General features: G+C 38.4%; 1 protein-coding gene across 1 annotated transcript in view; it reads right to left on the bottom strand.

The window, feature by feature from the left end:
• Positions 1–620: 620 nt before the first annotated feature.
• The window catches only part of CUNH16orf72 (chromosome unknown C16orf72 homolog), a 13,007-nt gene continuing 845 nt past the window's right edge, over positions 621–12,782 (bottom strand). The window contains exons 2-4 of the mRNA XM_026049026.1: positions 12,575–12,655; positions 8,067–8,342; positions 621–1,213 (exon numbers count right to left, since the gene is read on the bottom strand). Coding sequence (XP_025904811.1) covers positions 969–1,213; positions 8,067–8,342; positions 12,575–12,655 — 602 coding nt within the window. The 3' untranslated portion in view covers positions 621–968. The remainder of the gene's footprint in view (positions 1,214–8,066; positions 8,343–12,574; positions 12,656–12,782) is intronic.

Raw genomic sequence — 12,782 nt, 5'->3', positions numbered from 1 at the left:
TACTTCACAAGAAATGTAAAATGGGATACGGGTGTACACAAAACCTACCCTTCACTAATACTGAACAGAAAAGCCTATTTTCCAATTACAGGACATCTTTCTCTAAATTTAGGTCAGCACTGGTGCAGTCTGCACTGTGTACGGTTACCACAAGGATAACACCAGTAAGTACATATACCTTCTCAAACCGAAGATTTAAAAGCCTATGAAGTTAATTGGGGAAAAGTTTAATATTGCTACGTCAGAGCACTAAAACACACAAAGTGAATCCAATAAAGATCCTTGTATTGAGTCAATATTAAGTATTAATTGCATGACCATCGTAGCACCTCTTTACATTATCACACAATCACCAGAATTATCAACTGCTTTTAAAACTAAAAAGGGTACAGTCCAATATTTATAACTTGCACACTGTTACTATATAGAAACTAGGTGCATGGTACAGTGCTGCAAAAATGGAAGCCTGCAGTTTTGACAAAGATGCCAAGTCAAGTTGTAGACAATTTCAGTCAAACTGGCAATACTGTTTAAGCAAATACTCAACACAGCAGGAAATAAAGGACAAAAAAAAAACTGGCAATACTGTTTAAGCAAATACTCAACACAGCAGGAAATAAAGGACAAAAAAAAAAGGCATTCTATAACCAAATAAACATCTGAAATTTCCTTTCCCTTTAAGAATACAAGTAAGGTCACTTTTAGCCTTGGAACGGATACATGTTTGCCTATGATGATCTTGCTAACTACTACACAATATCTGATGTCCTCTGCTAAGAATATAGTTTAAGAAAGCCGCAGTTACAAGAGGCATCTAATGTAATATCTAAAATTTCCTTTATGGCAATTATTGAATTCATTTGTCTTAAACAGTGAATATGGGAAGATGGCCTCACATTTCCTTTTCAATAGTACTCTGAGGATCAAGTGGCTTTCAAGCAGCATGGTGGGTTTGAAATTTTTGCAGTTTAGATCATTCTGTTGCGTTTATGGGTTGGTGAGTCTGTAATGACGTCGCCACACTGGGCTGAGGTACGCTTTCTAGTTCCACCATTGTCCAAGTGGAGTGCCATTTCTTCTGATATGAAAGTGTTCAAGTCAACATCATGGAGTCCATTTCTCCTTCGACTAGCATTGGAGCCACTGCTCACGTGAGTAGGAGAGCCTGGTGTACTCGAGCGAACACTTATACTAGCCATTGCACCACTAAGACCTAGGGGGAAAAAGAAAAAGAATTAGATCACAAAGCTGCTCTGCACTTAACCCAGCAGAGATTTTAGGGGAATATTAAGCACTTCATTATAATATTTGTAGAAAGCCCTGCTTATTCAAACTTCAGAAATTCACACCTTCTTAGCTTTTACTGCGTAAGTTGCCACAATTGCTTTTGATGATGGCTTTATTAGCTAAAGCTAATAGAGTGGGCTAATACCCACAGCTAGCTAAGCATCTGCAGGGCCCTACCAAGGTCTTTCAATACCTACTTAATTTGGTCTTGTTCCAATAAGCCACCACCCTACTCCCTCCATTTCTTCCAAGTAGTCTTTGTTCTCAAGAAAGTTGCTGTGTGACAGGTCTTAAACAGATTTTCTGGAGCTACTAGCATTTGAATAATTTAAACAAAAGCTTCATTTCAGAGCTGTCGCTCTCAGCCAACACATTAATACCATTAACTCAGATAAGCACCCTTCAAAAGTCATTAAGCCAAGCAAGACCCTACCATCCCCTGAAATGGGCAACAGCAGATCTTACCCAAAACAGCCTAGCACTTCGACTTGTGTACAGTTTATTGCCCCCTCCTTTGACTGCAACAAGAATCTCATAGATGCTTTCAACAAGCTTTGTACCAAATTCAATTCCGTCTTCATCAATGTTAACATTTAGTAAAAGCAGACTCTTCCAAATTATAAGAGATATAGAACACTCAAGCCTAAAAATTCTTAATCCGAGCTTCCCATCACATCTATAAGCAAGAGTTCAAACATCTTTACTAWCCCCATTGCTTCGAAATGAAATATTATACTTAATAAGACACGTCACCCCCAAAAATGCTACCCATGAAGGAGTCATGCAGTGAGAGTGCTTGGAAAGGAACATTACAAGATCTACATTGGTACATTCAATGATCTCTAGAGGTCCGCTCCAGCCAACCATTCTGCAATCTTCTAAAATTTTAAGCTCAACTTTTGATGTGGAAACTAGCAACAGGTTTCAGCTATYCTTTTCCATTGTCTACCCTAGGTCAATCTTGTATGTGCCCAAGCACGTAAGACACTAACTACTAAATTACTAACTAGGCAGCCAGAAGTTGACAAATAAAGACCAACAACACCCTACCTAGTAGCTCCTGACAGGCCACACAAGTGGCTTCAGAGGCTCCATGAAGCCCAGTTGTAGGAACTCTCTCTTTCAGACTCAAGCTCTATTTTGGAGAGAGTTGAAAAAATCAGTTATCTGGAAGACCAATCGACAGAACAGCTACACATAATCACATTCCTCAAAGAAATTATGCTAACAGATGCACAGCATATTAAGTACTGAATGGTTAAATGCCTCAGAATAGATATTCTGTAGGGCAACAGARTGAGCACACACTAGACATTCCTGCAGAGCCAACATGCACTTAAGCTCAGTAAGTCTCCACTGTTTCAAGCTTATTCTTGGAATATCCCTACTTCCAAACACAGGGCAAAAAGCAGCCCACTTTCAAGTGCTACAAGAGCATAACCTCAGAATGCTCTCTACCTGCAATGCAGGGTCAGAACATCCTCCAAAAATCAAGATGACACATGAATAATATTAGAAAATGCAGAAAAGGTGTTAGAGGCACCAGATTAGCTGCCAGAAGCCTCAAGGAGATAAGGTGATTCGAGCCATTGGCAGTTATGGCAAGTTGATGTACATCATGATAGCACAGGTCAACCAATTTCACTCTGCTGCAAATTGGTTGATGAACATTTAAAAGCTGGATAGAGGTTGGATGAACATTTAAAGCTTAGCTCTTGCAGCATCTCTTGTAGCACAGCATATACTTTTACACAGATGAGGCACTACACAATAAGCAGCAGAAACATTAGTAGTATTTAAGAGTACTCCAAGCATAAGCTTTAGGAATGCATCAAGGGTTCCTACATGGCTCTGAGCAATGCTTAAGAGACTAATGCAGACCACACGCATTCCCTCATTAACATCTATTAAAACCCACTTGAATGCAATCCTGTGCCATATGCTCTAGGTGACCCTGGACTAGATGATCTCTAAAGGTCCCTTCCAACCTTAAGGATTCTATGATTCTATCTGTCATTTATCATGGCAGTAAGAACTTAAATAGGAGAAGCTGATTTAGTGAAAACAGCTGCAAAGCAAGGTTTCTTCTAATATTCCCAGGATTGATGTTAAGCTTAAAATCAAAGCTATGGTGAAAAATGTTTCCTAAAACCTACCAAATAAAGCAACTACTTAGATTATATAACTGTAAGGCAGAAAAGGCCGATTCAGATGCCGTGACTTGGATAGCCAGCAGCTGAAGTTTGGACAGGAAATAAAACTCCACACAATTCAAAAACAGCAAGTTTACTGTTAACTGGCATGACACATGAGAAAGATTTTCTAATATACAGGATGAACTCACCCCAAATCTGATTGTACATAGGAGCTAGAGATCCCTGACAAGAATTTAAACCCAAATTGATACTCTGCAAATACCTCCCCGCCTCCCCTGCCAGCACAAGCACAACTTGGTTCAAAAGGAGACTGCTCTGAACACACAGGTTCAGCTACTTCCCATTAAAATCAACAGCAATTTGATTTCTTCTGTCAATTTCTTTTCTGTCAATTACTTTTCTACTAATTACAATCCGTTGTAGCCACAGAATAGTGTACTGATTTGTAGCATGACATCTTTTAATTATGTACACAGAGTAAATTTAAGTGAAATATTTAAAAAATGAGCATCCCTATTTGGTTATTGCAAAAGTGAACATAGTTCTTGAAAGCATTGACCAAAAATGTTTGTGGAGAGCCATTCCAAGTGACAAGCATTTATAAGTGCATTAGATACAAAAGTTAACTTAAAAAACCACATTTGTAACACGCTCCAGACCACTGCCAGGGTTTGCAAGCAGTGCCTCGGATAGGTGTTTACTCAATATCCAGTGATGCTGAATCACTATATTTAAATACACATACAAGATTCAGGAGGTAAGTTGAGACATCAAGAGATTTTAGAAGCAGAAGAAAGTTTAATTCCTACAGACAGGAGCACAAGGATAGTGGAACCCAAGAAATATTTCCAGCTTTTGTTTCATCTTGTATTTCATACCCACTAGTCCAATTTAACAGTCATTACTGAGTTTAACAGACTCCAGCAACAATTTTCAGTTACCCATATTACACAGCAGTAGAGACTAATCCAGAAGAGCAGAATGTTATCTTAGACATYTACACCATAGTTTAGAATTAAGTAATAAAGTACAGAAGAGTCAGAAACCAAGTTCAAGGCATGTACTGAAATATCAAATTGCTATTTCATGAAGCAAGGTCTTTGATGACTATTAGTAATACAATGCAAAGGRATCTACTTGCTAACAGAACATGTTCCAGGAACAATGATTCATAGTTCATTTCTTCTTGAAATGCTGCTGTTGTCAAAGGAAATTTTAGAGAACCCATTTATTGTGAATTATTCAGAGTTAAGCTATTTGTGCTCTGGTTGTGCCTCTCTCCAAAACATTTAAACAGCTAAAACAGTAAAGTGAGCAGCTACAGACACTAGAAATACTCACATGACAACTAGTAACACCATTCTGTCACCACAAATCTCTGCTCTGTGATTAACTTGATCACATGCACATCACTGTTGTCTATACAACACAATAGAGATTCTGATCATTAAATACTTTAACATCTAACATGCCAAGACCAACTCTGATGTTTTCCATTATTTTATAAAGGGGAAGGCCTTTAAGAACATGTATTTTTGTCTTTCAAACTTTAAAAGGATGGAAATGGATGGAATAGTTGGAATATTTTGTAGTTATATTCCTATTCCTGCCRTATCATTTAGTTAAACCAGCAGCAAATATATTTTAAGTGGTAATTGGACAAAAATCTCTGCTTATACTGAAGACATTTTAAAATATCTACTGCAGTAACACAGGCAAAAGCTGAAGTTGTGATCAATAAGAGCTAATTTATAATGAAGGATTCTTCAAAAAACTATCCGGGTTAGAATGTTATAGTTAAAAGTGCATGTTTTGAGGCCTGCAAAGTGCTTAAGGTAAATAAATTTGCTGATTGTGAGGTGACAGTTCATCATCAGTGGTCTAAAGAAGCTATTTTATSTGCACTATAATCACTTCTATAGCAACTATGAGTTATTCAGGTTACTAAAGACTGCATATGAAATAACTACCATTAAGACCTATTTTCCAGAAGTTTTGCTTAGGAAGTATCAAAATCAGCATTTAAGTTTACATAAAYGTGACCAAACCCCAAATAAAGCAGCACACATCTCCCTCTAGGCTACATCCTGCTTCAGTTTTTGCTGAGCAAGTTTTAGCTGCAGATATTAACACTGAACTCCATGATAGCTATGTACACAGCTTTTATACCATATTACACCTTTTTAGAGTGTATCCAAACTCTGTTCTCTCACCCCTTATCAGCTTCCTCCTTTTTGCTAACAACTGTTTGTTTTACATTGCAATTTAGTATTTCAAGATAGCATGATAGAGGGATAGTCTCTTGAGGGGCCACACACTTCTTTGTGCTAGAGCAAAGGTCTTCCCCAGAAACTCCCCCAGAAACTGAATCACATTAATGGAACACCTCAACATTAAACGAGCAAAAGCAGCAATGTTCTCCTGCAAGAAAGCTTGAATGTAACTCATATTTCAGAATGTTGCTCTCCCCTACAATTCCTTCTGCATTCCCAAATCATAGGGTTTTTCTCATTATGTTGGGAGGTGGGTTTGTAAAGCATGGTGCACATTTTCTGGCATGAGCACATTCCACCCTAGAAGCCCAAGCCCAAATTTCAAAGGCAGACAATGGACCTGCCATCCACATTTCAGGACTTGGTATGTGAGCTCCAGGAATGAGGAAGAAAAAGACCTGCCATAAACCAGCTTTCAGAAATCTTAAGACAGCCAGCTTAAGTTGGATGCAACTCATATTTGCAGCTCTTTTCAGAACTGAAAAGTCATTGTGTATTCAAAAAGCAGATGAAGATGCATCTATAGCTATGCTAACTGCAATGATGTTTGGTGCTCACACCAAACTTAACTTCTCCTGATGAAAATGGAAAAAGGGGCAGGGAAAGCTGAAGGAACACAGCTATGCTGGGCAAGAAACTAAACACAGGTATGGGTATAAACACAAGCCTTGTCACTTAAGGATTAGTACAAATGCATCTGTGTCAGAACAGACTGAAACTGATATCAGGACAGGCTAATCCAGAAGGTGATTGACATGTAATCTTGTCTACCAGCTGATGAAGTAGAACTGCATATTTCTACTGTTCTGCAGTGCCACTACAGCACAGAGAAGTGCTCCACAAACCTGTATTAATTATGAAATCTAAAAAAATTACCTAACAGGATATACATGACCATGCTAAAGCGAAATTACTTCCAGACACCACCTCAGTGTGAAGGAGATGTTAAGAAACAAAACATGACATCAGGAGTGCTGTATTATCAATAATACACTTACGAATTTACTCTGCTTGAAAAAAAATCAAGCTGAAATGACAACTAGCTTATTTATCCTCATTTGATAAACACGACTAAAGTGACTTGCATACAGGATTCAGCTATTGCTTCAGTAAGCAAGTTCTCTAGAAGGTTGGTTATCTAGCCTGACCTATGGGTAAGCACTACTGGTACACAGAATTCTGACCAGCTTCCAAAACACAGAAAACTGCCTACAGAGGATACGACACTGGGTGGGAACACACTYGCTTTAAATGTCAGAGCCACAAACAATACCAGAACCAAGCTGCCACCTAGACAGTAACAGTGTCTGGTTTATGTATCTTGAAGAATTGCCATAACAGAACAGAAGGAAGACTGCTTTTCCAAGTATCCCTTTCAAGGATCTGTTGATCCAATTATTAACCCAATAATCCCCTGCCACACTGAGGATACCAAAGTGGTGAAACTTTGACCAGAGTTTCACAGGTTATATTTCTAGGTAAAATAATTTTTAATATACTTTTAGAACGTCTCCTATTTATGTCCTAAGATACCTACTTATTTGTACTCCCCCTTTGGTTTTTAGATACCATTATAACCACTGATTAACTACCTAAAATATATTTTTGTTTTCTAGGTAACAGTACATTCAGTCAATGCTCCTTTCTGAGGAATGGTAAATACACACTGCATATTGCTAGAGACAGCAAGGAAGAAGGTTCAGTCTGACAAGACTTGAGATATTTCAGACTAATTGCAAATTAGAAGTGAGTTCTGAACTGGACTGTCATGAGATAAGTATGCAATACCCCTTTAAACAGTACTAGTCAAGGGACAGAATGYTGAACTGTATTAACTAGCACCTAGTAAAATTTTGAGCAAGATCTGGCTCCCCATATAGAAACCAGACCTTTTAGACATTAAATCCTCCCCTAACCGTGACCAAATTTGCTAGCTACTGGCTGCTAGCYGCATCTTAGTATTTAACTAGTTCCTAGCATATTATCAGTTTCTAAAAATTTGCATTGATGCCCCTAGTTTTGGCAACAAACTGAAGCACAAAGTATGTTCAATATGTTGAATTAAAGCTGCAGATGTACAGATCCAAAACTAAATTTCACTACCTGTCCAAACAGGACTTTTACCTGTATTCAAGATTTGACTAAAGCAGCATTTTAATAGCTAACAAGCCTTACGTATGCCAAAACACATTGATTCCTTTAGAGAAGCAAGTAGATACCTTCAGCTGAAGCACTGGGTACACGGCATTAGGACATCAACAACAGCCAAGAGCCAAAGCTTAAGAGGAAGACATGCTTTAAGAACCTCCACCCAACTTTAACCAAGTAGTACTGGAAAAAAAACTGTTACCATGCAGAGCTATGGCTTCACGGAAGGGCTGCAAATCAGTCTCTACAGATGAGCTAGTTTCTGTTGAAGTAGCTCGGTTAGGGGATACTACAGTCAGTCTTGGAGGAGCTCTAGAATTTCTTGGAGGAGGAACTTTTCCACATAGGAAGCTGATCAAGTCTTCTCTACGAATAGTTCTTCTGCGTTTTTTGACCCAAGCTAACACATCCTTATTCCGACGCTGATAGCCAATCTGAATTCCTACATCAAAACTTCGTTGATGGACATCCACACTTTCTGCAAGAAGACAAAAAGATGTTCTTAGCAAATGTCACAGATAGAGCGATATATAACACCACATAYCATTGACATGTCTTCCGATCAACCACAATAAACAACATGTTCTATGGGTTATTGTAACAGCAGGAAGTTAGCTGTAGCAAACTGGACAACACTGCAAAGTTGCTACTCCTAAAATAGGAGACTAACTTAAAAGGCTCCCTCTTCTTTACAAATCAGAACGTTAAAAACCTCAACCCCATTAAAGAGTATTTATTTACTGTATTTCAGGTTATGCTACAGCATTGTTTTTGGAAGTACAGAGTATTAGCATGTAAAATAGATACTTTGAGCTCGTCAATCTGAAGGCATCTAGGAAATTAATAGACAATACTTGAATTCAAGTACATCAGTTCAACTAGAACACCACACAAAAGGAATACAACCGTTTTTTCTTGACATCTTTGAGAAATTCTGAATAAATATATTTACTTAAACTGCACAGGCAGTTTACAGGCAGGCATCGTTAAAATAGAAGCATCTGCAGTGTCTCTCAGTTAGCCAACAGATCAATTACAAAATGAAGTCTAAGGAATTTTTTCCCCCATTTAAAAGCCCAATGCAAGTCTGATGCACAAAAGCTTATTTAAGCAGGTATTACTTGCAGTTAATCCTACTAAGAAATGCAATTTCATTCCTCATTGATGTAATTGGTCACCYGTGCACATCAGTTTTAGCTTCGCCTCCGAAAGACACTCTTACATAACTGGTTTCCAGACTTCATGAGTTAATTTTTAAACAAGTAGTTGGAAATGTGAATAAATGTCAAAAACAACAGTAASAGGTAGGACAAACCATACCCTGTACTCAATTACATTTACCTTGCTTGTTGTAGATATTTGTTATTAGAGTTCTACCAGCAGCTATTTCAGTTTTGTGCAAGTGACTGCCACATTAGCTCTTTCCCCATTAGGGGACATCAAAATATTATCCACTCCAATTTAATTTACCTTAAATCAAGAGGGTTTTTGATTGATTTTGACTTTTTTTGACCATTGTATTATATTGTTGCTTTACTAAACTCAAAATAAGTGCCACTTTACCGGAATAGCTTTAGAAGAACTATAAAACAGCTGTTGAAGAAATTGCTTTTAGGTAAGAAAACTAGCTTAGAAAACTAGTGTTTTCACATGCACACAAAACAAACCACCACTATTTAGTTTAGCTCTTAAACATTATTCTGAAAGTTTCAAAAGGCACTACTGTTTGGTGCAGAAAACACTAGAATTAAAGTGTACACTGTCAACCAGCACTGCTTCAGACAACCTACCAAAGAAAACAAAACACATCTCAATTTGATCGTAGTTTAACCTTGGAGCTTTTAGAGTACAGCCTGCTTATGCACACACAGAATACAGCAACTCATTACCTCCTTTTATGCACTCYAAGACTGAAAGCATTTTGTCTATGCTACTCTGTAATCAAAAGACTTCAAGATTTATGACTATTAATTTCTGTCAAAGCAATGCCAGCACAGCAGATTATTCCTTCAGCCATTTTATATTTCACAACAGTTACAGCTCGGATGCACTCTCACTAATAAAAGCTACTAACACGCTGGAACTAGCTTGGAAGTGGACAGCATTCCTATCATCACTTCCTGAAACCCTTCAACAAGCAAGTACCCTCTGAGAAGCTTGGAGCCCTTTTTCAGCATGTCAGCAATCTGCTTTCCCCRTACACTGGAATGCTTTACAAAGGGCTAACTATGAACCAGTTAGGAGGTCAAACACTGAATGCTGATGCAGCCCGAGGGGCGGGGAAGACTTCATTACCCTGGGAAAAACGGAAAAGATTTAAGAAAAACAACAACAAAAAAAGASTTTAACAACAGCTTTGGTCTATAAAGTTAAACTAGAGACAGACAAGCACTCAAGTTTCCTTCCTTAGGAAGTTCCTAAGTACCAGCCAACACTGCAAAATATATCAAACATTTGTAATTAAAAAGGTCAAAATTAACCTCAAAAAAAAAAMAMACCCAACACAACACCACACTCCAATATATACCTAGGACTTTCTGTAGTAGCCATTAAACTTAAAAGTCTAAAAGTAGGATCCACTTCTAGCACAATCTGGAGAACAAATATGCAGATATTACATCTTCAAACAACTCTCAATCAACAGAACTGAACAAAAATTATGAWCCCAAATCCACACAGATTTGAAAGAATGACATGATGGTAAGTGTCTTCATCTATTTTTCCTCTACGGTAAACACTTAAAACTCAAGAAATTGTGGCATCCTCCTTAAGCTGCTCTTGCTAAAAATTAAAACAGATAAAAAATTCAAAGTTTCAGATTATAAACCAGCTGCAAGGGCAAGAGACAGTTGGTGATGTTCACCTCCCCTAGCACTCCTCCAGTGTTTTGACAAATTCCTCTAAAACATGAACATTAACAGATACAACAGAAGACTTTCAGAGAGCAGCAGTCATCACGAGGAAGGCAAGCTCTCATGAAGAGTTGTGTTGTTTCCACAAGTTCATACTAAGGGGATCATCCACCCATTTGGGAGTCAATTAAAAAAAAAAAAGAGTACATTAAGCCCTTCAGCGGCAAAATAAACTTTCTTCAAGTAGAATTTCTAAACRTGTTTCTTTTTAAGATATTAAGTTATAACTGAACGGCTTCTACTTAAGTTCTAGTTTCTCTAATCACTGGCAAGGCCTTTTTTTTTTTTTTTTTGACCAATCACACTACATGAATAGGGTTCATTTTGTCCACGATACAAGTAATCAAACAATCTAACCAAAAATAAACCAGATCCCTTTATAAGGATGCTCTAAAGGACAATATTGCCACTGGTAAATATATATGTATAGATATGTATATATAAAATATGTACTTTTTATATACACACACATATGTTATATAACTATATACATATATGTATGTTTTATATATATAGAAATAACTCCAGGCAACTTGTTAAAGAACCTCCTGCTATTCTAACACCACCATCCTTCCTCAAGTGACTAGTGACCCTGTCCATGTTCTAGTGACCCATTCCCTGGGGCCAGCACCAACCCAGTGATGTAACTTGCTGCCCCTGTACAGTGACCTTATGATACACACAAGGTTTTCTGCAAGAGAGGCAGATCTCTAGCTCTGAGGGCTTCGCATCTATGTTTCCTCCTCSGTCTCTTCACATTTGTCAGACACCTGATCAGCCCTCGGGCACATTACGAAGTTTAAAGCAAACCCACACRTTGTGAAACTACAGACAAGTAAGAAAACATGCAAAACAAGCCATATATAGTGCTATACAGACAGGGACGCACCTCAGGGATCATTAATACTAAAGCCAGAAAAACAAAAATTTCACTTTCTTAAAAAAAAATTCCTTCTGGTGATGAAAGCCACCACTGTAATCATACTACACCAACTCCAACATTTACTTATCATTCATGTATAATCTTTTAGACAAATCAGAAATCAACGGTCAGTTCTTCTACTGAGAAGAATTCTTGTGTTAACCCTACCGGCCAGAGAATTCAGAAACAGATCTTGACAACCAAAATGCCCAAAAGCACAACCATGCACAATGATGGTTAACGGGACTTGCTTAGAGCCACTCTGAACATAGAGCCACTCTGAACATACTTATAATGTCAGTCTGGTGCTTAAAATAAACTTAGAAGCTTATTTAAGAAGCAACACTGTCATAAGCATATGAAATTTTATTTTTGTCATATCTACCCAACTTATGCTTCACTACAAGTGTGAATGCATCACACTGCTATTCCCATGTTTAACAGGCCTTGTAAGAGGCAATACACAAGCATTGAAATTTAAGCAATTTAAGAAATTTAAGCTTAAACAGACATTGTACTCTTCTTGTATTTAAGGAGCCATTCCTCTTTTTCTCTGAAATCACTGGGGATAGTAACATATTAAAAAGCACCTTTCTTCGCATGGATTTGGAAGTAAAAGGGCTTCTAAGTTATTAATCACCAACATGATGCAAGAGAAAAAGATTCAACTACAATCAGCTAAAACAGCACAGGAAAAAAAAAAGAAAAAAAAAGATGGAAAAGAAAAGGAAAAAGGAAAAAAAAACAACACACCCTTGCCGGATGCAGGAAGCAGAGCCGGGCTAGATTTTATCGGCGTGAATAAGAGACATTAGCAGGCCCTGATCATGAGTAAGCGGCGCGGAGGCCGGGGCGGGCGGCCGGGGCAGCCCTTACCTTTGTAGAGGTTGGTGACTGCGGTGGCGGCGTTCTGGAAGGGGACCCAGAGGGAGAGCCCCGGCTGCTGGCACACGCGGTCTGCAGGGAGGCAAGGACACACACACGCTGTTTATTTTGGAGCCGCCAACCCCGAACGGCCATGTTGGGTTTCGCCATTTTGTTCCACCTTCCCCCGGGCTCCCGGCGCTCGGGGCGGCGCGGGGCA

Source organism: Nothoprocta perdicaria, unplaced genomic scaffold (assembly GCF_003342845.1).
Source record: "Nothoprocta perdicaria isolate Ctin4 unplaced genomic scaffold, notPer1 scaffold_59, whole genome shotgun sequence".
Lineage (NCBI taxonomy): Eukaryota > Metazoa > Chordata > Aves > Tinamiformes > Tinamidae > Nothoprocta > Nothoprocta perdicaria.
The sequence above is the reverse complement of the archived record's forward strand: the minus strand, read 5'-3'. Positions and strand labels throughout refer to the sequence as shown.